The sequence below is a fragment of the Pollicipes pollicipes genome, unplaced genomic scaffold (assembly GCF_011947565.3).
Source record: "Pollicipes pollicipes isolate AB1234 unplaced genomic scaffold, Ppol_2.1 Scaffold_3087;HRSCAF=3621_pilon_pilon_pilon, whole genome shotgun sequence".
Classification (NCBI taxonomy): Eukaryota; Metazoa; Arthropoda; class Thecostraca; order Pollicipedomorpha; family Pollicipedidae; genus Pollicipes; species Pollicipes pollicipes.
The window spans coordinates 36,737,080-36,762,083 of NW_023596225.1; the positions used below are offsets into that span (position 1 = coordinate 36,737,080).

Here is a 25,004-nt window from a genome sequence, read left to right on the forward strand (position 1 = left end):
CGGATGAGCGTGTTGGAAGCAATGAACGGCATGGTGCACGTGGCAATCCGTGGGCTGTTTCCTGTCGAGGATATGCACCAACCACGACAAGCTTGTGAGCTGACAATGTGAACATTTATTTCATCCTGGTACGCAGTAAGGTCGTACCCTCCGGATTGGCACAGAACTCAGTCGCCATCGCTGAGCAGCAATATCACATCGTCGCAACACATGGGACACATAGCCATACCCACAGACACGACACGGACTGGTCCCAAACGCTCACTGCGGCGACAACTGTAGCACCAGAGCTGTTCCACGACTGACCGGAGTACATAGGTAATCATAACATGGGACGAACACAAGCATCTCAGTCTACCTTCAGCGTGACATAAGGGTATAATGGTAGCCTCGTTACCTTAGCAGGCGCGTGCAGGCCAACGACACGCCCACTTCTGGAATGGCGGTCGTGAAACTGGGGGCGAGGGCGGACAGACACTGAGCAAAGCGACTGGTTCCCTGCACGACTGCCCCTTGTGCTACGAAGTCTTCCGCCCAGCGCTCAGACGGACTACAGCACATTGAAGGCACCATCCTGCAGCAGTGGAGGTGACCGAATCAGAGTTCATTGGCGTTGGGAAGGCGTCACAAGGACCACCCACGACTTAACCAGTCTGTGGGAGACCCCTCCCTTCTCCTGTCAGATTTAGTGGAACCCTGGTGCAGCACCGTGGCTGATGGCTGACGGGCCTCGCCTTCTGTGGTCTCCCAGCTCCCCCTCACTGTATGAAATATACGCACAAAAACAAAACAAAACCGAGAGCAGTCGTTCGTCTGAGAGCGTGCGCCACGCCAGAAAGCTTCTCCTCACACATACACAATGTACTGCATTGACCAGACATACCTCAGTTCGACCATACCGCCGCAATGACCTTGGCGTCCAACCCAGGGGCGCCAGCGACGTCACTCACTTCGGGTCACCATACGCGACAGACCCTCCTCCTCAAAGGGCTCCACCGCCGCTCAAGGCTTGCCCGAGATGGAGGAGAAGGCGTGGAACGAGGCGTCCGGCAGGGCGGTCACCAGCGCCGTGGTCTGGCCGCGTGCCCGCACGCACAGCACCGCCGTGGCGATCGAGGCGACGAACAGCAGCAGCAGGATCACCACCAGGCCGACCACGAACGTCAGCACGGACAGGCAGACGGTGTCGCCGCCGGCGCCGGCGCTGGCTCCGCCCGGCAGCAGGGTGCGCGTCGCCTCGGTGATGGCGATGTCCTGTGGCGCCACCACGCGGAGGCGGCGAGCCAGCCGCACTGGCTCGCGCGCTTCGGCCCGCTGCACGGCCGCCGCGCTGGCGTTCAGCTCGCGCCGCGACCGCTCCAGCACCCGCGACACCTGCCGAGCGGGGCTGGGTCATTCTTGGTGACGTGAGACACGTGGAAGGCAGTGTTTGGTTGGGGTCAGGTCGGGGCGCGGGGCACCTTTAGTTCAGACGCTGGGCTAGGGTAAGGTCGGGAATGCGGCGCTCTTCCAGGTCGCGGTCTGGGGTCGTCAGCATAGGGTCGAATCAGGGTCGGGGTCAGAAGCCAGGTCAGGTGGCCCGATACACCTGCAGGTCACGGGTTAGTTCAAGGGAATGTTGTATTCCTACTTGCTATGTCCCGCAGTTATTGGTTGAGCGGTGTATGTACATGGGGTATTATCATTTAACCCATGTACGGAGAAGACTAGCTTGATTAAGCTAACTCAATGGCTTAACGAGGGTCAATGAAGCCGCGTAAAGTTGCGTGGCTTTACTCACTTGTGCGACGATAAAAGAGCTTGCTCCTCGCGCATAATCAAATACTTTATAGAAGCAAACCCAACAGTTCATACGGAACTCAGCTACTTCTTACTGTGACAACGTCCTCTTGGCAGAAGCCGCACTCTCCCTTGCAGAGGTCCAGATTACATTCAATGATCACGTCCATCTGTTCCGGGAACTTAAACGCCGAGAAGTAGCTGCAGGAGGGATGAACGGCGGAAGTCACGTACGGGTACCACAACTACAGCAATGCACACGGGTGACACTACACAGGTGACATCCACGACAGCACCGAGATCGAGTCACGGGATATGAAAGTGAAAAGCCTGGCAGCCGACGAAGGCTCGCGAGAGCACATTGTAAACCAAATCAAGTTGCAGAGCGTAAGCCGGCAGTGACACAGCATACCACGTATGCGGGGAGTGGCACAGCATGCCACGTACGCGGGGAGTGGCACAGAATACCACGTATGTGGGGAGTGGCGTAGCAACGCACGCAGGGAGTGGCTCAGCATACCACGTACGCGGGGAGTGGCACAGAATACCACGCATGTGGGGAGTGGCGTAGCAACGCACGCGGGGAGTGGCACAGAATACCACGTATACGGGGAGTGGCGTAGCAACGCACGCGGGGAGTGGCACAGAATACCACGTATGTGGGGAGTGGCGTAGCAACGCACGCGGGGAGTGGCACAGAATACCACGTATGTGGGGAGTGGCGTAGCAACGCACGCGGGGAGTGGCACAGCATACCACGTATGCGGGGAGTGACACAGCATACCGCGTATGCGGGAAGTGACAAGGCACACCAAGTATGCGGAGAGTGGCACAGCATGGGGAATGACAAAGCATACCGCGCATGCGGGAGTGACACAGCATACCACGTACGCGGGGAGTGACACAGCATACCACGTACGCGGGGAGTGACACAGTATACCACGTACGCGGGGAGTGACACAGCATACCACGTACGCGGGGAGTGACACAGCACACCACGTACGCGGGGAGTGACACAGCATACCTGTACGCCATGACCGCGTTATCCTGCTTTGTTTTCAACCAGGGCGACAGCAGGTTCGGCTTCATGGTGCATCCGACGTCATCCGTCAGGTTCACGTGCGACGTCCTGACATATGACGTCACGAGTCACGCACACGAGCAGCGGCCGGGGCAGCCGTGGGTGCAGGTGGCAGTGAGGTATAGGCGCGCGTCGAGAGCAGCACCGCGGTCACGGGTCAGCGCGGAGGCATGTTGGCACTTCATGCTGCTGGGTGCTGCTGAGTTTCGTTAGCCACGCCGGCTCAGCGTAGATGCGTGCGACGCTAGGCACTGGCAACTGACCAACAGCATGACTCTCAAATTGAGGTATCATTTAGATGATGTACGAATCCGGCGGCATTTTCGCCATCAATGCGGCTCACAAAGAAGCCACGGCGCTAGGTATTGCAGCTGCTCGAGAAATATTATGTTCAGAAGTATTATCTTTGGGTCGCGTGGCCCCTAACAAACCCGCATGTGTCCGAACTCCATGCTCCTAACAAAGCTGGCATGACGCGTATCATCTTTATTTAACCCACGAGTGTCTAGTTATGTCTATCCGCGTCCCACGCGTCCATGACCGAACTGTGCTGTTCCGGTCACATGCCTGACACATAGCCCCTGGTGTCAGACCTAGCCCTGGGGCCATCCCCTCACCCCACCGACCTCTTCCCGTCCCTTGCTCGGTACTGGCCCGCAGCCCCACCTGCGGCCTCGACCGCCCTGCCAGCACTGACCTGTCTCCGTTCATGGCGATACACTGCCGCACGCGTACGTCGACGTCTCGGTCGCCCTCCGCCTCCACCACCATGGTGAGGATGTCGCCGATCTTCACCAGCCCGTCCACGGACGGCGCGTACGGGCCCTGGCCGATCTGCGCCGTCGCCAGAGGTTAGGGCACGGGGTCAGGCTCGGCTGGTCAGCGGACAAGCGTGTCACAGTTCAGCTGCCGTAAGATGAGCACGCGACGGGGCACCACAACGCTGGTATCCCCCAGGCGGAAAGGCATGTCGATTGTGCAGTTTCATCAAGCTGTTTCCTTGAAAATGTGCACAGACCAGCAGGAAGTATGCAAATGTTGCTCGAATTATGCTCTTGATTGTTGCAGCAATTATTTTAGTGGTGTATTACCATGGTGGAATGAAATGCTAGTTTAGACCAGACCGGCTGTCCGCTTTCATGCGCTGGGTTATAGCACCGCATGGTGAAGTGTAACGAAAGCTGCCTGTTTTCATGCGCCGGAATATGGCATTTTGTGGCGAAGTGTGACGGAGGCTGCCTGTTTTTCATGCGCTGTAATATAGCACCGTGTGGTGAAGTATGACGGAGCAACCTTCAGACTCATTCACTTTCATGCAGAGCTGATTTTACGCGCTCCGGAAAAACTATCCGATCAGCTGGAGGCAATGTTCCAATGGCCTTTGCGCTTAGGAGATCAGTATTCTGTTATATTTAAGACGAACAAGAACCACAGCCTCTCTTAGTAACGCGCCGCGCAGTTCCATATCGGTTTCTACAACCCTGCCACTGCACGTGGTCGGTGACGCAGCTGTTCCATCCGAAGGCGACCGGTGAACTACGACAGATGAAGAGAAACCATTTCACCCATCGGCTGCTCATGCGCTTCGTGCGGCCCGCACGAAGTTCCCCGGCGCCAAAAAAGCCGCCATACTCCATATCCTGGCTTATCACCGGCCGCCCAGTCATGACCGCATCTCGCGCGTCGCTTTCCAAAGTGAGATTTTTGCGCGGACGTCGGCGGTAGCTCCTACGCTTTCCCTCCTCACTCGAGTCGCCCACAGCCACATTGGCTGATAAAAAGCGTCGGCGCCGCGCGGGGGGCCGTCCGACAGCCAGCAGGCGTCCCGCTGCGACGCCGCGGCCGCCCGCGCGCGCGTGCGTCGCCAGCGCTGTGTCGCAACCGTGTTGCACAAGCGGGCATCACTGGCGGAGCCTTGCGTGTGGTGCGCTGACCGCCGCAGGGGACAGCGTGCGCGAGAACATGCGAAGAACAGGCGATGGCCATCGAGAGCGTTCCAGGCGATGTTTTGTCGAGGCAGGTTACCCTTCCCTCGCCTTCCGCTCGTGCTTCAGTGATACGCCAGGTCGGGGGTTAGCGTGTTTCGAAACGTGTTTTTCTGGCCGCATTCATCGGCTGAAGTCATGTGTCGCTTTGTTAGTGGGATGTGTGGGATGTTTGTGCTTGTCGGAGCGGAGCTAGATGGTCTGGTAAGTTAAACGTGAAAAACCGGCCGAATATCGCTCAGACCGGCACTCACGCAAGCCCATGTTACGGATCGCGTTTATTTCCGCGTTCTAGAGCATGATGGGAGGCTTGAAATGGAAGGCTGCTTAAGGTCATCGATGCTAAGAAAGGTGCTTTGGAGATGTTTGAGAACAGCAGATGCGCGTTTCGTTTGTCTGAAAATTCCGTAGTTTTTATGTCGAAAGATAGTAAAGGAGCATTTCAACCATGTAAGATGCAACGTCACCTGCTGACAACCGTAAGTCATGTTAATTCACGCTGTCTCGATGTAGCACCTATTTCACGCGAGACACGAGCCACTTACACGTGAACCCTTGACCTGCGTCACAAAACTCGTGCGACGAGTCACCAGAACCCGTGCACCAGAGCTGCGACGTCGCCGATGTCTTCCCGGGCCAACACTCACCTGTATGTCGAGCACGGCGTTGGCCTTGGAGACGGGGTCCTCGTCCGTCTCGAATGTCACCTCCTTCTGGTCCAGCGTGTCCACGTTGAAGGCGTACGTCACGGTCTTCTCATTGACCTGGCGCGCCCCCTTGGGCCGCAGCATGCAGCGGATCTTGCGCGCCGTGTCAAACGCCTGCAGGAGATCGAACGGAGCGTGCAAGTCGTGACAGTGTCGTGAGAGGCGGCACGGGTCCGCGCGGCGGTTACCGGGTTATGACGAGCCACGCCGGCCGAGACATGTTTTTGTGTCGTTTTGTATTAGTGTTCAGTGTTGATAATCCTCACGTCTAGAGTGTTTTGTAAACAGGAAAATACACACCCTTACCAGGCATCACAACGCAATCACCAAACAACGCACGTTATTGCCACGGCTGACTTCGTCACTTTGAACAAGCGCTGGCGGGCGCAATTAATGTGTAGCTGCACGTCTTAAGCTATCCGAAACGGACAACAAATATACAATTCAAAATCCTCTAACTTTGCGCAGCACGGAAATGTTATGACCGGCCATCTCCGAGCAAGAAGAAAGTGTGTCGATGCCGGAGCGCAGGGGCTGCGCCGCCTCTTCACACAGAAGCCCACCGGAAGCCCAGACCAGTCCGCCAGTGTCGCGGATCGGCGCGGCAGAACGACGTTCCGGCGGCGTAACTTTCTGGTGCGAAGAGGGCCGCCGTAATGGGCCGGCGGCCGGCGCCCACAATGCAGTTCAGCGCACTTTCACGGCCTGCCTCGCCTGGTCGCGTGTCGGTGCCGTCCCTGCCCAGGCGTCGGCCGGCGCGGACGCTCCCGCCTCGGCGGACAGCCGCCTCCGGCCGACGGACGGCGACGGTCCCGACGCAGGCCCGCGCCGTCCTGACGCGGCTCGGGCCCGGTCCCACTGCCACCTGCAGCCGGGGATCCGTCACGGTTCCGGCGCCTCCCTGCCTGGCACCCGCCACGGTCTTGGAGCTTTCTGACCACAGGCACGCCACGACCCGTCACTAGTCGGCAGGGGTCCGCCACGGTCATGGCCACTTCCTGCCACAGACGCGCGCTCTTCCGCTTTTTCCCTGGCGGAAATCCGACATGTTTCGCCACTTCCCTGCGCGAGGTCACCACGGTCCTACCGCTCCATACGCCAGAAGATCAGGATGTTGCTTCGCTCTTCTAGCATCTTTGCAGCGCTACAGACAGCGGTGCGCCGTGCAGTCTGCAGTGATCCCCGCCCGCGTCCGGCGGCCGAGCTGCTGTGAAGGCAGGTCATCTACGGGCCGGGCGCTCACCCCGGCTCAGCCGCGCCCCGTCAGCCGCGGAACGCCAGCCGGCGGCGCGCGTGCGTGAGCTCGCTCTCGTGGCGCGGGTCGGTACGGTCGGTACCGCAGATGCGGTGCGGTACGGTTTGGCGGGCGGCGGCCCGACCGGAACCCAACCGCTCTGATGGCGTCGTTTAACCGGTTCTGCTGGTGTCATTCGTGCTCACCGGCGATGAGGGCGGCGCACCATCCGTCACCCGTCATGGTCGGCAGGAGGGCGTATCGGCAGGGAGACAGCCAGCCACACTCAGATGGGAGCTGCCAGACACGAACAGCTGGCTGGGTTGGGTCACCCAACTCAGTCAGCCCGGTACCCATCTTAGGTGCCAGGCTGAGGCTGAGACGGAGGCTGAAATTGTGACCCACCAATTATAATTCAAGGTGTTTGTTCAGTTTCTCCTGGATTATTTGGCCAGAGCCAAGGCTCTTAAAGCAATGGCCTTTCCCCTGCTGAACCCTCGAATGATCTTGACCACCGACGATAATAACATCGGGTGTTTTGTGTCCCTCCAATATGAAGATGTTCACAGAGAGGTCCGCATTTCATCGACGATCGCAGCTCCTGTTGTGTTAACGGGTCAGATCCGTCGTCTTCATGTGGACGATCAATGTGTAGTGCGCGGGCACCTCTGCCACATTCACACGACCCGTGACCCCGCGCGCCTCCGAGGTCACACATTTCGGCCCGGGACGTACTACATTCGTGAGTGTGACACCAATGTGGCGTGTCACCTGCTTGTGCTTGTACCCGCTGCTCGTGCTTGTACCCGCTGCTCGGCTTGTGCCCGTTGCTCGGCTTGTACCCGCTGCTCGTGCTGGTACCCGCTGCTCGGCTTATACATGCTGCTCGTGCTTGTACCGCTGCTCGTGCTTGTACCCGCTGCTCGGCTTGTACCCGTTGATCGGCTTGTTCCTGCTGCTCGGCTTGTGCCCGCTGCTCGTGTTCGTACCCGCTGCTCGTGTTCGTACCCGCTGCTCGGCTTGCACCCGCTGCTCGGCTTGTACCCGCTGCTCGGCTTGTACCCACTGCTCGGCTTGTACCCGCTGCTCGTGTTCGTACCCTCTGCTCGCGCCAGGATTTCACCGATACCGGAAAAGAAGGCCAGCTGTTTCCTCCGGGGCACGGCGACGCATCGCTGAGCGTGTCTGGATTTGATGTCATCCACCACCACGGCCATCAGCTGGCACTTGACTGGCCTCGGGCAGAAGGTGGCTGTGCCCCAGTCACCATTTCCGGTGAGCACTTCCGGTGTCGCGTCAGAGCTGGTGTCACCCACTCCTTTTGAACGGCTCCTATGCGCCGTCACTTTTGGCTGCATCGTCTATTGCCACAGATTCTCCGTCACTCTGCAGTATAGACAATGGGTCACTGTGGAAGGAGCCAGAAACACAAACGTTGCCGTGGAGGAGAACTTGATGCCGGATATCATCACTTACACGGACGAGCTGGTCGCCGTTCCTAGCCCGCACGTGCTGGCCCGAGAGATAACTCCGGTGCAGCACATGGACAACGGTCACCGCCAAACGACGGCTTGCGCTTCACCGCACCCTGTCAGGTACGACCAGATGCGAACTCATCCGAACTGTGCATATCACGGTCTTATGTGCTTTCATCTGCCCAGGACTTCATGTGGGATGTGTCTGGCCCAGCCCTGCAACATTTGGCTGGAGCACGACCTGGCCTTTGACCTGACCTATGACCGCCCGATTTGCGCCGGATCCGCCTTCCCCACGTCCGACCCGACCTGGCCTGACCCGACCGGATCTAGCGCCTGGCCTGACCTGCTGGACGTCTCTCGTGACCCGGTCATCCCGCAGTCGCGTGACCTCCATAGGTCTTGTATCGGGCAGGGCCCGGTCGTGAGAGTCTCTCTGGGCGCGCCCGACGCCGAGGACGATTGTATCTCTGCGGCGCCCGTGCCCACGACTCCAGGATCGTGGAAAATAACATGGCCGGTCGCCGCTAGAGACGGCGGGGAAAGTTTCCGGACTGCGGCTCCGCCAGCAGGCATTCTTCCGGCGTGGACGTCTAGCGTATCAAGTTTAGATTATCACCCAAGCTAATGAACAGGCGTCGACGTTTTGGGGAAGCTTTCTAAACGAGCACGGCATGTTCAGGCGATAGCCGAAACCATGGAGCCAGGCCGCCTACCAGGATTTATGTACAGTCGAATAGGGTGTGGTCTTACTTCCATACAGAACGCAGTTCCGGTACTTGGCCAGTCCCATCGACGGCCGTAGTACTTATGTACATCTACCGCATTCGTACATCCTCTGGCCTTTAAAACCACCGAGTTTGCACATTGTCATCAGGGATGAACTACGGCGGTGCCAGCAACACGAACTTGACACGTTACAATCCTGTGCCGGGCAAGCTATCCTATAGGTTACTATGGTCCATATGCACCTGACCTGACCTGACCTGACCGCATGCCATCTGACTTGTGATTGATCGGACCTGACCTGACCTGACCTGACCGTGTTTTACTTGTGACTGACCGGACCTGACACAGCCTGTCCCGCCGTCACCTGTTGTACAACTGGCCGGCCCCGAATCTAGTCTGGCCAGACCTGACCTGAACCTGACTCGCCTTAACGTCCTGTCTTGGTCATTCGGACGTGTAGATAAGTGGGCTACGGGCTTCCGACATGCCAAGAAGCGCACCTATTGCACAATCTCCTTTAGTTCACAGCTGATTAATGTCATTTGCATTCAGCCACTGGTCACAGTGGTATTGTAGTCGCTTTCCTTTGAACAATTGCTCCATGAAATATCAGTGCGGTAGTATCATCGGCTTTCATTAATCCCGGAAGAAGACTAGTGGGCTGTCATGAATTCTGAACATTACACTGTATCTCCATTCAACTGGGCAAAAATTCGTCTTAGGTTTAAAGATTTAGTACGTGAAGTGAAACAGACGTCCCAGCTGAAGGAACAAACTGCCAGTAATTAGATCCCTTAATTATCACTGCGAGCGCATAACTCCGTTTTATAACTATTCTAACCGTCTTGGGCTGGCACCGTTATGGAATACGTGTTTTAAGCTACAATGGACCTTTCACGGAAAAGACCCAGCGCTCACTTAATGGGAACTATAATGCCAAACTTGGAGAAAATTAGCCTTACAATAAACACGCCATTAAAGTTGAAATCGGTGGATAAAGACGCGCCGGTGGCGGCGTTAACAAGCAGTGCTGTACGAGCAGACATTATGGAAAGCAGAAACACGCGCAGCGCGCATGGTGTCGAAAACCCGTTCCTTGAAGACAGCGGACAGTCGTTAGAGTCTCCCGATATCCCAGCGACTGAGCCCAGCCTCCACCCCACCCCACCCCACCCCCTCCCTTTTCATCGACCGAGCCCCCACCGACGAGCCCCAAGAAACTGAGCCCGTCCCTCCCCCTTCACCGATTGAGCCTCCCCCCACCAACTGAGCCCCCCCCCCCCCTTCACTGACTGAGCCCCCCTTCACTATCTGAGCCTCCCCCCTCGCCCACCCACCAGCCCAGCCCCCACCGACTGAGCTCTCCACCGACTAATCCCACCTTCTGCAGGCCGACGTCGTTCTGGACGACGATGACGTTCTCCATGTAGTCGCGGCCGTCCTTGAGCCTGTTGAAGCGGGTGCCGCAGGCGTCGGCGCTGATGATGAAGGAGCGCGTGCGACCCGCCGGCCCGCCGGACGCGTGATGGCACAGTGGTGATGAGAAGTATCCCTGCGCACCACAAGCGGCACTCAGCGGCGGAGCAAGCACGTGGAGAGGTGGGGGAAGCGTAGGCTATTCGTAGAGAAGGGGGATTTTTCTTTTATGCTGCGAGGAAAGATGCCGAGGGCATTCATCATCACTTGAAGAGGCATCAATGACACTACCACGGCGCCGAACACATCATGACGACAATTATGCTACAGAACGTTAAAACCATAACATCCTCTCCTAAACGTTCATGACTTTATGAAGCAATCACTCAAGTACCAGTGAATGCACTCGGTACAGTCACACGTGTGAGTGCGACCTATCGCACATACAGACCGGTAATTTCGATGAAACCGAGACAGCCCGGTGTCAAAAGATCTCGTCACGCCTCAATGAACAGGGTCGCTCCTGAATGCTTTGTTACTGGACCGATGTTCCGGATCGGAGCACCTGTTCAGCGTGCACAGCGCTCTGCCCAAGCGGCATTGGCTGGGTGATAATTCTGACTCCCTCGCCCGCATCTAAACACCAACTGTGGAGTAAAAATGCCGCCATTGTTCTGTCAAACTCGTGAATAAATCGATACTTGCCACTACCGGGCGGGCTCAGGGTGACAGGCCTACCCGCCACCATGGTCGCAGAGCATGCCCGGCCGACAGGGCACAGACAGCTGACAACTGACGGCGACAAATGGCGGCGCAGCAACGATCGCAAGCGGAAATTATCGCAGCCAATGCTCAGTCAAATGACAGAGGACACATGAAGGTCAGCACGCCGAGTACCATGAGGGAAATGGTGCAAAAAAGTATTGCCGGGGATGCTTTCCCTATCGTGACCTGATGTACGGATGCATGGACTGACACCGCAGCCGCCAGCAGGGCTGATGATGCCAGTGCGGCAGACTCCACCGCTGGGCTCTTCAGCGGCATAGGTGAGAAACACGCGGTGTGGGATTGGATCGCGTTATCTTCCTTTGATGAATTTGATTGGCTGACGACCACCTCACTTCCGGTGTCGATATCGTCGCCTTGTGTCCGTTTCCCAGCGTTGTGCTAGACGCGCCGCCATTTTCTGGAGGACGTCACGTCACTCACTGATGGCACTAGGTCAGGCCCCGGCACGGGAGGACGTCACGTCCTTCGCTGATGGCACTAGGTCAGGCCCCGGCACGGAGGGATCTCGGTCACCAAGTCACCTCCGGCCGAGAGTGGACCCAATTATTGCTGTTGTTTGTCCCACTGTGGTGTGCCGCTTTGGTCAAAGGGAACAACAAGAGCCTTGAGGTTGCAAATGTGGTTTCATAGCAGTTTGTTGAGAAAGCAAATGACGGTACTTTTGCAGTGTTCAGAACGCACCAGGCCGTGCATGGCTTAAGATATTTCATTCAACTGTCTTTTCAACGTTTATGTCTTTTCCATGTTTGTTATAGACAGACAAAAAAAGAGAAGTGAAGTTATTTAGGAGCAGTGGCGCATTTAACATGCTCTCGCAAACATGACAATATAGGTTGGTCGTGGTATGCTGTGAAAATGATAGCAACGCAACCGTGGTTTGGGAAAGATGCTGAGATCATCATCCAGGGGCACCGGCTCTCGCAAACATGACAATATAGGTTGGTCGTGGTATGCTGTGAAAATGATAGCAACGCAACCGTGGTTTGGGAAAGATGCTGAGATCATCATCCAGGGGCACCGGGCACGAGCTCCAGAGCGGGCGCATTGTTTGGTCCGGCTGACATGGGAAGGCCAGCTGGCATCTGGCTGACGAGGATCAACTTAGAGCAGGGCGGCCATGCCACAGCAGTGTGCGGCACGTAAACCCCTCTACAGACTTGTCTGGAGAAAGGGCGGAGGTAGCATTGTTGCTTAAGCCAGACGGCACAGCTTGGGTGATGGGTACAAGGTACACGCGACCAACTCTACATAGCAGGTGCTTCGAAATGAAAGCCACCCATGCAAACCATTCGGAATACTTGGTGAAAGCAACGTCAGGTCTGATGTGCTGCAATGTCCCATGCTTGTGCGTCCCTGTCGTGATGGAAGTTATGTGCACGAATGACAGCTGTTTAACCCTCTGGCCTTCCCGGCGTCCTCTAAAGAGACTTTTGACAGTGTCCATCACGCGTGTGTCCGTATTGCTACGGAATCCTCCTACACAACCTGCACGAAAAACCTGCTGTTAGCAGCCAACAAACCGCCACTTTGTCTTCGTAGGAGAAAACTTGCTCTGAACTACGCTATCAACGTGTCAAAATCCCCTCACTATCCGGCATATACCGCACTTTTTGGCAGATGTTGACTCGGTTGTCCTTAAAAAGGGGTGTCTTCATCAAAACCCTTGCGCTTGCGTCTACGATGTTGGCTGGGTGAAGCGGGTATTCATTTCGACGAAATCACCCGACGACCGTTTGATGATCTGCCCCGTGGTGTCGCAGAATCCCGCCGCTTGATTTTCATCTTCACCGAGTTAAAAGGTAGCGTACCCGGGGAGGAGTTTGCCAGAATGGCAGCGGAGTGAGTACCTCTTTACCACAGCTCAGTGAAGAGATGTACTGACGGCTCCAAGGGTCCCACTGGCAGTGTCCGTGACTTCGTTTGCGGAGACGCGGAGCGAGGCTTCTGCCCACTACGGTACCTAGCAGTGTTCTCTTCTAAAGTTTCCGCCATCCTCACGGCGTTAAAATATATCCAATGTCGTACGGAACACAACTTTCTGATTTAACTGACTAGCTCAGTGCCCCTATCATTAGACCCAGTCTCAGCATCTCGTGACCACCCGCACCACATACCATCTGTTTGGGATAAACTTAACAAATTACACAATCCAAATGTGAGTCACCTTCATATGGATTCTTGGTCACATCGGAATTGAGGGAGCGAAAGAGCAGACGCCGCAGCGAGACCAGTCCCATGTCGAGACCAGCCCCTTCCCATCAATCTACCGGTGGGTGACCTGAGTTTAGTAGTTACCTGGCATATTCATGCCAGGTTGCAACATGATTTTGAGGAAGGAAATTGAGTATTCAGTCCCACTAAACCACTGATTGGCGAGTGGGAACTGTCTGAAGAACTGAAATATTTTAGGAGATAGCTCTGTGTCGGCTTCGGCTTTGACACACCTAGGCTACGCACTCGTTTTATCTATCGGACCAGGACAAGTCACAGTGCGAGGGGTGTGGCGAGTGGCTGACCGTTGACCATGTCCTGACCTCGTGTCGTTAATATGACAGGGATTGTCTGCACTAGCGCCCCTTTCCCGGCCCCTTAATTATGGTCCATACTGTGACGTCATCAACGCACCCGCCTTCTTAGACCAAGTGACTTTAGAACTATTTGTAGCCGTTCAACCGTATAGACATACAGATGAAGTGCGCAGAAGTTATAAGTGGCACAGTTCTAACCGAGTGATGTGCAGTTGATCAGTCTGTCTACCACGGTAGCTATCAGCGTTCTCCACTTATTGCGGAAAACCATTTCCAAAACTCCATGCTTTACCGAACTCTACCAAAACTCAAGTAAACAGATAGTTTAGGAGAGGGCGCGAAACGGCCACGTAGTCGACGCTCCCATACAGTCATTAGCATCCCCTTGTAGTCGTCTCTGAGATTCTTAAATAATTTTGGACGATCAAAACAGCTTTCTACGGCATTTTGCGTGGAACGAGCGGAGAGTTCCGTCTGAAAGAATAATTGTTTAAACCCAACAAATTCCGAACACAGGAATACTACCATTGTTGCGCTTTGTCTTCGGGCTTATTCTATAAGCTGAAACGCTGCCACGGTCAGTATGCTATAAAGTGGTACGCTGTGGCCGCGCTGAGATCATATATTTTAAAATTATTTTTGCGTAGCGGACAAACTTAAAAACATACTATGAAGCAGAAGCACATGCCCCAACCTTCCAAAAATTTTCAAATACGATTTTTTCTTCGTCCAATCGCCTTGACGCCAGCCCATCCAGCCCACGGAGCCGGCAAATCAGCGCGACTCGGTTCACTCACCTTAGAGTAGATGATGCCCTCGAACGGCCGGTCGAAGGCGATCTGGAGCTGCATGCTGTCGGCGGCGCACTGCACGTTCAGGCTGGTGATTTGGGGCGCATTTTGAGGTCGGATCAGGTCGGCCGGCGAGAGACTGCCCGCTCCCAGGTCTGTCCGAAACAGAAGGTCAGTGAGGGGGGGGGGGCGAGACCGGCGGCGGACGGAGACAGCCTGTCAGGGCTCAGGTCTGACCAGACAGCGGGGCAAACGGTGCAAGTACGAACCGACTCGGTCGGTTTGGTGGCAGGGTTGTCGACAGGCAGCAGAAGGATCGCTGCTGTTACAAAGTACGCTCATGTGGATGGTGAAAAATTCTGGTTTAGTAGAGGTTGCGTTGCGCTTCTGGAGGACAGATCAGTCATGGGTGCCTTCCAGTGATGTACTTTCCTATAAAGTTCAGGGGTAGTGGGGAGGGTTGCACCCCCGACTTTAAGAATACAAGTGGCAAAGTCCGATGTCCGAATCTGAACACCATTCTCCCGGTATCTTGAAAGAAGGTTTAGCCATTTGCCTTGTTCAGTCCCCTCAGGCATTTTGCGGAATTACAAATTTGATGTCTGTAGATACAGGAGACAGAAAAAGATTCTCGGATACAGAGTCATGCTATGGTTTGGTGCATGGGACCTTGGAACAGCTCCAATGGTTGATATATTTCCCCTCACGTGATCATGTGCATCAACTTTTGTGCATAAAAAACACTCCTTAACGTCTTTGCGACAAGCTAGTCACCTTTTGTGTCAAACAAAACAGCACCCTCCTCAGAGCCACTGTAGAACGGGTTTCTCCAGCGTATGAGAACATCCTGTATGCCGTGTTATTCGAGAAGTGGTCCATCTTACATTATTGCAAACTGCACGCTTGAGGCTCTTGCTTAATTGCTGTCGTTATACAGAAATGAAACGTCTTGCAGGTTGCAAGCAAGCTATCATTTTCATCAGCCGTCTCCTCCTGTCAGCTCAAGCGGGTCACATAGCGTGAAAATAGTAGTTCGAATGCGTTTTGTTCTGAGCGGTTGTTAGGAGCTGCTAGAATCGGGGAACTGATAGGGCGGGCACGGACTCCGACCCAGTTCCTCATCATACCCCGAAGTCGAGATGAAACGCCGAGGAATGTGGATATGCTTAGTAGGAAAAAGCGGCTCACGCTTTTACTGTCACGCCGACGACAGCACGCTTCCAGGAAGTACAAGCCCACACGGGTTTCACTAACGTGTTGTATGCAAACGTAATTGAAACACGACTTACACAGACGGAAGTTAAGAATGAGTTTGGAAGAGCCTGCGAGGGGATGGGTTAAGCCGCTTAATGTGTCAGTTAGCACCACCGAACAGCGCTGCGATCACATTAGACATGCTTCGGCATAACTGCGTAGAAACTTCCCTTGACATTCCATTTCAACGTCTAACGGGTTTGAAAGAGAAAGTGCTGCGACCGCTCGATCATCCTTTGACTGGCATGCCAGCCCTAAAGTCTCAAACGTCCTTAATACTGGCGGAAGTGTATCGCAAGTATACATATATATATATATATATATATATATATATATATATATGTAATTCGCGAACATGAAGCGGTCAACCGGCAACCGGAACACGCACCATTTCTGTGTATCATTATCAGCCAGCAGCCCAACGAAGTGCAGTATTTCTGTCGGCGAACGTGGGCTAACGCCGCAATGGACGCCCCTGCCGCGGTCGCGGTCACCGGCGCCGCGCCGCCGCGCTACAGCCGTCGCCGTCATGGGATTACGCCGCGGCGATTGCGAGTCTGAGCGCCCGTCGTGAGCGGTGGCGCTCTCCCACGTGCAACAGCGGTGACGCGGCGCTTAAGACGGCACCACTCAAGCGGTCTGTCCGCTCACACGGCAGCTCTGCCTGTCCGCTCACACGGCAGCTCGGTCTGTCCGCTCACACGGTAGCTCTGCCTGTCCGCTCACACGGCAGCTCTGTTTGTCCGCTTGCACGGCAGCTCTGTCCGTCCGCTCACACTGCAGCTCTGTCTGTCCGCTCACACGGCAGCTCTGTCTCTCCGCTTACACGGCAGCTCTGCCTGTCCGCTCACACGACAGCTCTGTCTGTCCGCTCACACGGCAGCTCTGCCTGTCCGCTCACACGGCAGCTCGGTCTGTCCGCTCACACGGCAGCTCTGCCTGTCCGCTCACACGGCAGCTCTGTTTGTCCGCTTGCACGGCAGCTCTGGCTGTCCGCTCACACGGCAGCTCTGGCACAGTTACGATAACACGTGGGTTTCCCTGAGGGCGACGAATCGGGCCTGGGCACTCGCCCCGACAATGGGGCCCGGCGCGATCTGCCGTAGTCGTTTTATAGTTGGCTCATCTGCGAATCATTAAGACCTGATTCTGTGGCGACGCCATCATTCAAAAGCTGACTTCATGGATCCAGCAGGGCTGGCAAAGGTAGAAAGGCGGTCATTGGGCTCGCCAGTGGCGCACAAAAGGCACTTTTCCTTGGCACAATTTCTATCAGTTATTTTTAGAACCCGCATTTTTCCTCACGTCAAGGGCGTACATCCCTACTCAGAAACGCAGCACACTTCTGCTTCAGAGCAGGCCGGCTGGACCTTACGTGCCCCCGCACCACCTCACCCCTTCCATCCTCCTCGAACCAGAGCACCTTTTCCGTTCTTTCAGTATTATCTCACCCCTTCCGTTCCCCCCGGATCATCGTACTCCTCCCGTTCTCACTGAATCAGCTCACCTCACCCGTTGTCCTCGAACTAGCTCGCCCCTTCCATTCTCCCTGGGTGACCTCACCCTTTCCGTTCTCCCTGGGTCACCTCACCCTTTCCGCTCTCCCTGGGCCATCTCACCTCTTCCGTTCTCCCCGGATCATCTCACCCCTCCCGTTCTCACTGGATCAGCTCACCTCACCCGTTGTCCTCGAACTAGCTCGCCCCTTCCATTCTCCCTGGGTCACCTCACCCTTTCCGCTCTCCCTGGGTCATCTCCCCTCTTCCGTTCCCCCTGGGTCACCTCACTCCTGCCGTTCTCCCCGGATCAGCTCACCCACCGTCGCCGGTACCAGGGCGCGGCTGAGGAGGCCGCCGGCGTCTCCATCCCGTCATGGCGCCGCGGGTGACCCTGCACGAGGCGTGGCGCCGCCCGCGCGCCGCTAGCCGCCAGCCTGTCTCACGCCGAGAAGCGCTGTCACACGCGACGGCGGCGACCGGCGGCGGGTGAGCGGACCGAGTCCGACAGCCGATGACTGGAACAGCGCGCTGCCGCTGCCGGCTGATTGCGTGTCCCGGGCCGGGGCGATCGGCCCCCGGGCTCCCGGCCGATCTCAGCGGGTGGGACGTGACGTCGGTGGTGCGACGTTCGCGTGAGGTAACCTCAAGTGGTTGCATAATCGATTGAGTTTGTCGGGAGCATGACGTGGTGGGAGGAAATGCGGTAGCTCCCATTCCTGAGCAGGCTGTGGGGCCAAGCGTTAAGTTTTACCGATGGGTTCTAGGCTATCTCTTGTGATGAAGAAATGCGTCCATCAGAAACATCGGGCAATTAGTGTCTATTGTCTTTCAGCCATCAACATCACGTGAAATGATGGATTAGCATGGAACGGTTCCCGTCATGGGAATTCCAATCAGTCAGCCCGCTCATTAGCGTACATGCTTTCTCCGAATCAATCAACAGGTTGTCGTTATCCTTACTTCCTCCGTCAGCGCCCTCATGTGCAGCAACGCCTGCCGAGACGGCCGTACCACCCCTCCAAGTATTCTATGACAGTGACTGAACCCAACGAAAAGCTGTTTCTAAATCAATCGGTGGAAATTGGCACAGTGATGCGCCGACAGAGACCTCTAGGGATCATCGCCCTCCGATAGGTTGAGTGTCGTAAAGTTTCACAATGCATTTGGACCAGACGCATTGTTGCTTCGTAAAGATAACATAAAGCCAGGCTTGAATCAAACAAAAAAATATGCCAATCGACGCTCCCAGGCGAGCAAAATAAATTGTTCGTTTTCTAGTGACAACTATAAGTTTGTGTGCAAGGTCAGTCAAGTGCAAATTTAAGGTCAGCTTTCCCGGACTTTGGACACTCGAACTGAACGGTTCCCTCCCCTCGTGAGGAAACCGTTCAGACCGTGAAGTTGTTGTGAACACCTGCTCTCCCCGACGTATTTGCTGCAATTCTCCGTGCCAGGAGTTGTTGCTTCACGCTTTCACAATTCTGCAAGGTTCTACCCTAATGTGAGCAGAACGAAATTCAAACAGAATGCAGTAGCATGTCATTTGAGCAATGTTTTAGATTATAGGATTGCGGCCAGGCACGCAGCGGAAAATTGCGGTATTTAGTTTGTGTGGGGTTCGTCGGAGATAAAAAAGTTTTCTTAAGGACTAAAGCTCAGTCCAGCGGAATAAAAGGAGAGCAGTTCAATCATTTTTTCCTGGAATAAGGGTCGGAACAACGAAGCGCCATTTTTACATCTTGTGATGTTAGCCAAGGCGCTGGTCACACGAAGCTCTAGGTTCGAACGGGAGGTGTAATCCCGTGCCGGACGATGATGGGACCTGGTTATCCGACCTGAGTGAACAGCGAACATCCAAAGCTCTTTCTGGGTCATGGAACGAATTCTTACAGGAACCTGGGAGGCGACATGTCCCTTTGTTCGACGAGTCGGGAGCGACGCAACAAAATGAGCCCAGTAGCTTAGTGCTGCAATTATTAGAATCTACGGCTGAAAAGGAAAGCCTTCAGCGGAAACTGATAATACCCGCTTTAAAAAAGAAAAGATAGGAGTAAAAGCTGCGATACGTGTAGTGGAGTGTGCGACGAAGCAGCTTATCGACAACGAATAAACCGTGAGTGTTACGAATCTACCATTGTTCCATTATCCAGCAGAGGCTCAGCAAGGCAACGCGCTGGGCTCCAAGCCAGGCAGCTGCCGGTCAGACAGGCTGACCGGCAGAGAGCGTAGGACGGAGGACAGAGGACGGCCGGTGTGATGTAACGCCGTCACGGCTGGCGCGCCACTTTCGCCGAGGGTGCGCCTCTCTCACCCCGGCGGCCAGCTGGTTCGACGGGACATCGGAGACGGACCGGGACGACCAGGCGCGCGACTGAGGCGGGATGCGGGACAGTTAAGGATCGGGACTTTTGGGAAGGCTCATTCCGCGCACACGGAGGGCGTGGGTCGGTGCCCAACATCAGTTTGTTTGCATGGTCACAATCGTATTGATGGGCGGATTTCATGAGAATGTTAGATGCGCTCATAAATATACTTGAGGTGCATTCCGCAGTGGAACTCAACTGCATCAGCCTCAGCCCTGCCGATTATGCCCATCCTGATTCGGCCTGGCTGTCCGGCGGGACTGGGAGAAGAGGCTCTCGTTACAATGCCCCCCCCCCCCCCCCGCCCTGTGCCTTCGGTACTGACCGTTGACGCTGTGGGGCGGAGGTGCGAAGAACCTGACGTACTGGTCCTCCAGCCGGGTTTCCACCGCCAGCTGGTCCTTAAGCTGCTCGATCTGCTCCCGAGCCACGTCACTCGCCGACACGTGCTGGGGGGGGGGGGGGACGACGGTTTGCATCAGCCGCTGACGTTCGCCGCGGGGGTGGAGCTCGCGCCTAAATGTTCAGTCAGCCAAGGAAATCGTGATGAAAGCCTTCAGGATTAGCATGTTTTTATATCTGAAAGTAGTTGTTAGATATCAAGCAGGTATGGGATTCGCTTATGCAACTGGACCAACTGCTTTAATCACGTATGCATGGGGAACTAGCGCAACATTATGACCACGACACGAAAGCCCGGGTGAAAAATGACGAAAAAAGGTGCAGCGATAAATATATCTGCCGGAACGGCATCTTACAATGGCGAAATGTTGTAATTGTGGCAATTTCAGTGAAAATGAGTGCGACCACCACCAATGCCACCACTTAGCGTGCGCAGTGCACAACCGTAGAACTACATCCTGCACTTATGTAAGAAACTGCAAGTGCACTTATCACAGGTGAACTAATTTGTATTTGCATTTTGACTCGTTTATTTGTAACTGCGCATCGCACAGCGTTTTTTTTTTTTAGCAACGCACATTGCATGTGCAGACCAGAACGATTTTAATTACGCATAGGATAGCCTCCGTATGTCCAAGCTTGCCTAGTGATAGTTGCTTATGTCACCATGAAAATCGAACCAACCTGGAAGTGGAAATGTCAGCAAGAATTCCAAAAAATCCACCGGGAGATTCGCACGGCTGCCAGTTACTGACTTCGACACAACAAACGCCCACCATGCCTCGGCGGTAGTCCTCGCGTTCCGCCCGCCCACTCACCTGCACCAACAGCACTGCGACGAGCGCGGCGCACGTCCACTCGGCGCGTCGCCCGGCTGCAGCCATGGCGGCGGCGTCTCTGCGGGTCAGGGTGGTGCGTCAGAGCGCGGTCCCGCATGTGTGACCGGCCGACAGCCGGAGGCCGCGGCCCTGGGCGCTGGCAGTGCCGGCCGCTGCCGCCTCACACCCGGCGCGGCCCGCCGCCACGAGGTCTCCAGGCCGGGCGGTGCGTGGCCCGCTGGGATGTGGGGTGCTGTTTGGCCTTTGACGTTGCGCGCGGACTGGGTCAGATAGGGGACCGGTGACATGGCCGCATGACACGCGGAAGAGGCGCTGCGGCGGCTCGAGGTCGTTTCGTGAGAACGCATCGCACGCGACATTCGCTAGCCGTCAGCCCAACTTGATGTCGAACAATACTTATCCACCTTTGTTCCTAGGCAAAACTGGAACAGGAGATCACGACGAAAGTCCCGCACGTGCAGGTGCGTCGTGTAGCCTTATCGTCACCATTCACCTCCATCGGGACCAGCGGGGCGTGACTACGAACTGAGCACTGGAACGCCCACCCCATGGAGCAGAGGCGAGTCAACACTCGCCGAAAGGCGGGCCCATCCACCGGCACCGTTCATGTTTTGTATGACGCAAGCTTTCGCAGCTCGTGCGCTCGCGCTTTGCCTCTGCCGCTCTCACGCACCGCGGATGCTGTGAGAGCCGTGGAGAGAAAACGGCCCACTGCAAATGCTTCCTAGAAAGGGGAACGCAGCTATGAAAACAATGCGGATTTCTACATTGTGGATTGCGGATAACATGGCCGTGCGCTGTAGCGCGTTTACCTGCACACTGAAGCACGCATTGTCTACATCCTCACAATGGATGTAATGTGGGAATCTGGTTTGTAAAATGGACATCTGTTTTGAAATCGTTTCTGCGCATGCAACAGCTCCATAATTTTTTAGGCTCCGTTTATAGGCTCTCACATACGTTACAATGTGGAAGTTGATCCCAGTCCAGATTCCTTTTAGCATTGAGACTATGAAGCTAGAAACGACAAGCCATATGGGTTCCTATGCTTAGACTATATCGGCGGCCCGGGACTTGTTTCAACGTCATATTCGATGGACGGTCAATTTACCCGGGATTTGTGGCGATTGAGCGCTTTCATAAGTGAAATTACCATCGGTAAACCTTGCCGCCGGGCGTCAGCTGGGGCGCCCGAGAGTTTCCCACATTTCGTTGACCTCTGGCATTGTTTGTGTGTCAACGCCGCGGAGGGTGCACGACCTATAATTATGGACGCCCTGGACCTCCTGCGGTTGCCATCTCGTGGCGAGGATTACCCACTGGTTTGTGTGGAAGTGTTCCGCAAAAACACTCGATCTCGGCGTGCGAATGATCCCGTGTTTCGGCGTGCGAATGATCCCGTGTTTCGGCGTGCGAATGATCCCGTGTTTCGGCGTGCGAATGATCCCGTGTTTCGGCGCGCGAATGATCCCGTGTCTCGGCGCGCGAATGATCCCGTGTCTCGGCGCGCGAATGATCCCGTGTTTGGTGCAGATGGCTCGGCGCGCGAATGATCCCGTGTTTCGGCGTGCGAATGATCCCGTGTCTCGGCGTGCGAATGATCCCGTGTTTCGGCGTGCGAATGATCCCGTGTTTAGTGCAGATGGCCGCGAGCGCAGATGGTCGACACTCCACGCAGACGGCACTGGCGGCCATCGCCCCCAGCCTCAGCGTCCGTTATCCATCGGGTGGTTTGTTGCCACGTTTGTTGCCACGTTTGTTGCCACGTTTGTTGCCACGTTTGTTGCCACGTTTGTTGCCACGTTTGTTGCCACATATTTGCTGGGGTAGCGCAGCCCCCAATGTTTCGTGAGAATATGCGTCTCCTGTCTAAACAGATACTGACGGCAGTTGAAGGCTGCAAGCCGTATCTTGCCAATGGGATGTATGCTTACTTTATTGCTGGAGGAAGAAAGTGGATGCTCGTTCAAGACAATCTTGTATCGCCGTTATGATGTGCTTCTTTGAATCCAGATTTTTCTCGCGTGTTAGGTACTTCGCACCTTGGCCGGATTGAGCTGGTTTTACAAGAAGACCAACAAACAACATTTGATGTAGAGTTAGGCATGTGCTCTTCAATAACTATCACATTCTTTTAAGTGATTTTTTATTATAGAAGCTTGCGGATCGATGAGTAACTTAAAATAATATTTTGGCTATCAACAACAGTTTATCGACCATTCCAGGTATCAGCTGAGAGGCTTCACTCTACAGAGGAGGGCCAATTTGGCACGGATGAGAGTCCTCAGCATGCTGACAGATTTGATACTCCAGCACAAGGAGAAGAAAGCCGGCTTGAAGCTATGGTACAACCTGAAGCGATTCGAGTACGGCCTATAGCGACGGGATCAGACACTTGGAAAATATTTTTCACATGCAAATGAGCGGTTGTCTCCGCACCAGACGGGGCACATCCGGGCCACGCGTCCATGCATGTTATCCTATCTTCAAACCCGATGCCGCTTCACACATCGCTCACAATGGGATGTAACTGAAGGTAAACAAGGCTGCTGCCGCAGCTGGAAACCTAATGTACCGTCTGTGAGTCACTTGGGGGTGAATTTACTTCGCAAGATGACGTCTCACCAGGGTGTCAGGGCAACATGGGGTGCTCTATGCAAGGTACGTATGTGCGATGCGAGTCACGAGCTCCTGAACGGGGACTCGGCCGCTCTGCCGCCCTCCGACCACACGGCGTCCTTCGGCGACGCCCGGTGAGCGCGCTGGAGGCGAGGGACGCGCCGAGGCGGTGCCTGACCGGATCGCCCGCTCTCCATGAATGTGTTTACGCGCAGGGGCGCCGGAGAAAACGACCGACGTCAGAGGCGAGAGGCGCGCTCGTGTGGGGGGGGGGGGGGGAGGGAGGGAATGGCGTCCGAGGCCGACTGGCCCGTAATTAACACCTGCTCGTAATTTACACCCGTCCCCGAAAATACCTTGCATTGCGAACGCGGCGAAGATCGGACGCGGTATTCCGGCCGACCGGCTGGTACGCGACCGCGCTTCAAAACAGGGCTATTTCGGCGCGGGCGCCGCCGTGCTGGTCGCGGGCCGCGGCGATGACCGGCCGCACCCCGAGCGTTGCCGCTTTCCTCCTGCCGCGGCCGTGACGGCGCCGCCCCGCCTTCTCCGTGTCGTCCGCCGATTTCTCCGGCTATGGTTTCGGCCTGGGTGACACGAGTGCGGGGCGCCCGGCAGCCCGGGGCTCCGTCTCAGGGTGAGCGCGCCGCCGGACGCCGGGTGCCGGCCCGGACCGCAGGTGCGGGTGGGTGGTCGGGCCGCGCGCGTTCGCCAGACGACAGATGGTGCGGGGTTATCGTTCGTGTGCGGCTGGGATGATGAATGTGCTGGGTTTTTTTGGGTCTAGCAGGCTTTCAGTGGGTCGAATCTGGCTAAACTTTTGGGACGGCTGATGCGGCTGAGCGTTCAGTTCTGAACTGTAGACGCTATTCTGACACTTTAACTTCACTGCTTTTATCGGCATGGTTTTCTCGTGCATGTTTCTCCGCTGTCTGTTGGTGCATCCGCCACGACTATGAGCTTGGATAACATAGCGTCATGTTTTCACTCAGCTTAGCTGTCAATGTAAGCCAGCCGCAACACAGCGTTAGAATTACATCACCGGACCGGATCAGCATCCAATACATTGCCTCACATCACTTTCGATGTGGGATGAAGTCCGTCCCCGGGTGCTCAAATCAGCTGTTGTTCGTCGAGACGAAAACGCCATGGATGACGCTTGAAGCCGCCTCCGGGTCGCTTATGTAGTTTGGAGGTATTGGGAAACGTAGTCTTGGTGGGATGGCTTGTTAGAAGAGACTCAGCCATTCAGAAAGTGATGGCGCTGGAGATTGTTTTATCAGATCATAAAATCTGGGTTCCAGCGTGGCTTCCGAGGTTTCTCTGTGTAGGTGCTAAAATACGGCATGGCGGAACAGATATCCGACATTAGACCTTATAGGTGTGAGGTCTGTTCCAGGGATGTTCGGGTTTGGGGTCTAACAGCCTCTACTGACGTGACGCACATGACCTAGTGTGGTCATGACCTACACGCATGACCTAGTGTGGTCATGACCTGCACACGTGACCTAGTG

General features: G+C 55.5%; 2 protein-coding genes across 2 annotated transcripts in view; one reads left to right on the top strand and one right to left on the bottom strand.

Moving 5' to 3' along the window:
* Positions 1-95: 95 nt before the first annotated feature.
* LOC119089348 (uncharacterized) lies at positions 96-20,896 on the bottom strand (the record flags this gene model as incomplete). The annotated part of the gene is given in 9 exon segments (XM_037212017.1): positions 96-1,374; positions 1,875-1,980; positions 2,804-2,908; positions 3,558-3,694; positions 5,493-5,666; positions 10,372-10,542; positions 14,521-14,669; positions 19,956-20,079; positions 20,851-20,896. Coding segments are annotated over 9 exon segments (1,384 nt in total), but the record flags the coding sequence as incomplete, so codon positions are not given.
* Positions 20,897-23,145: 2,249 nt separating this feature from the next.
* LOC119090087 (alpha-catulin-like) overlaps positions 23,146-25,004 on the top strand; it is a 10,028-nt gene continuing 8,169 nt past the window's right edge. Inside the window, exons 1-2 of the mRNA XM_037212881.1 lie at positions 23,146-23,237; positions 24,109-24,175. Of these exons, the coding sequence (XP_037068776.1) occupies positions 23,146-23,237; positions 24,109-24,175 (159 nt within the window). The remainder of the gene's footprint in view (positions 23,238-24,108; positions 24,176-25,004) is intronic.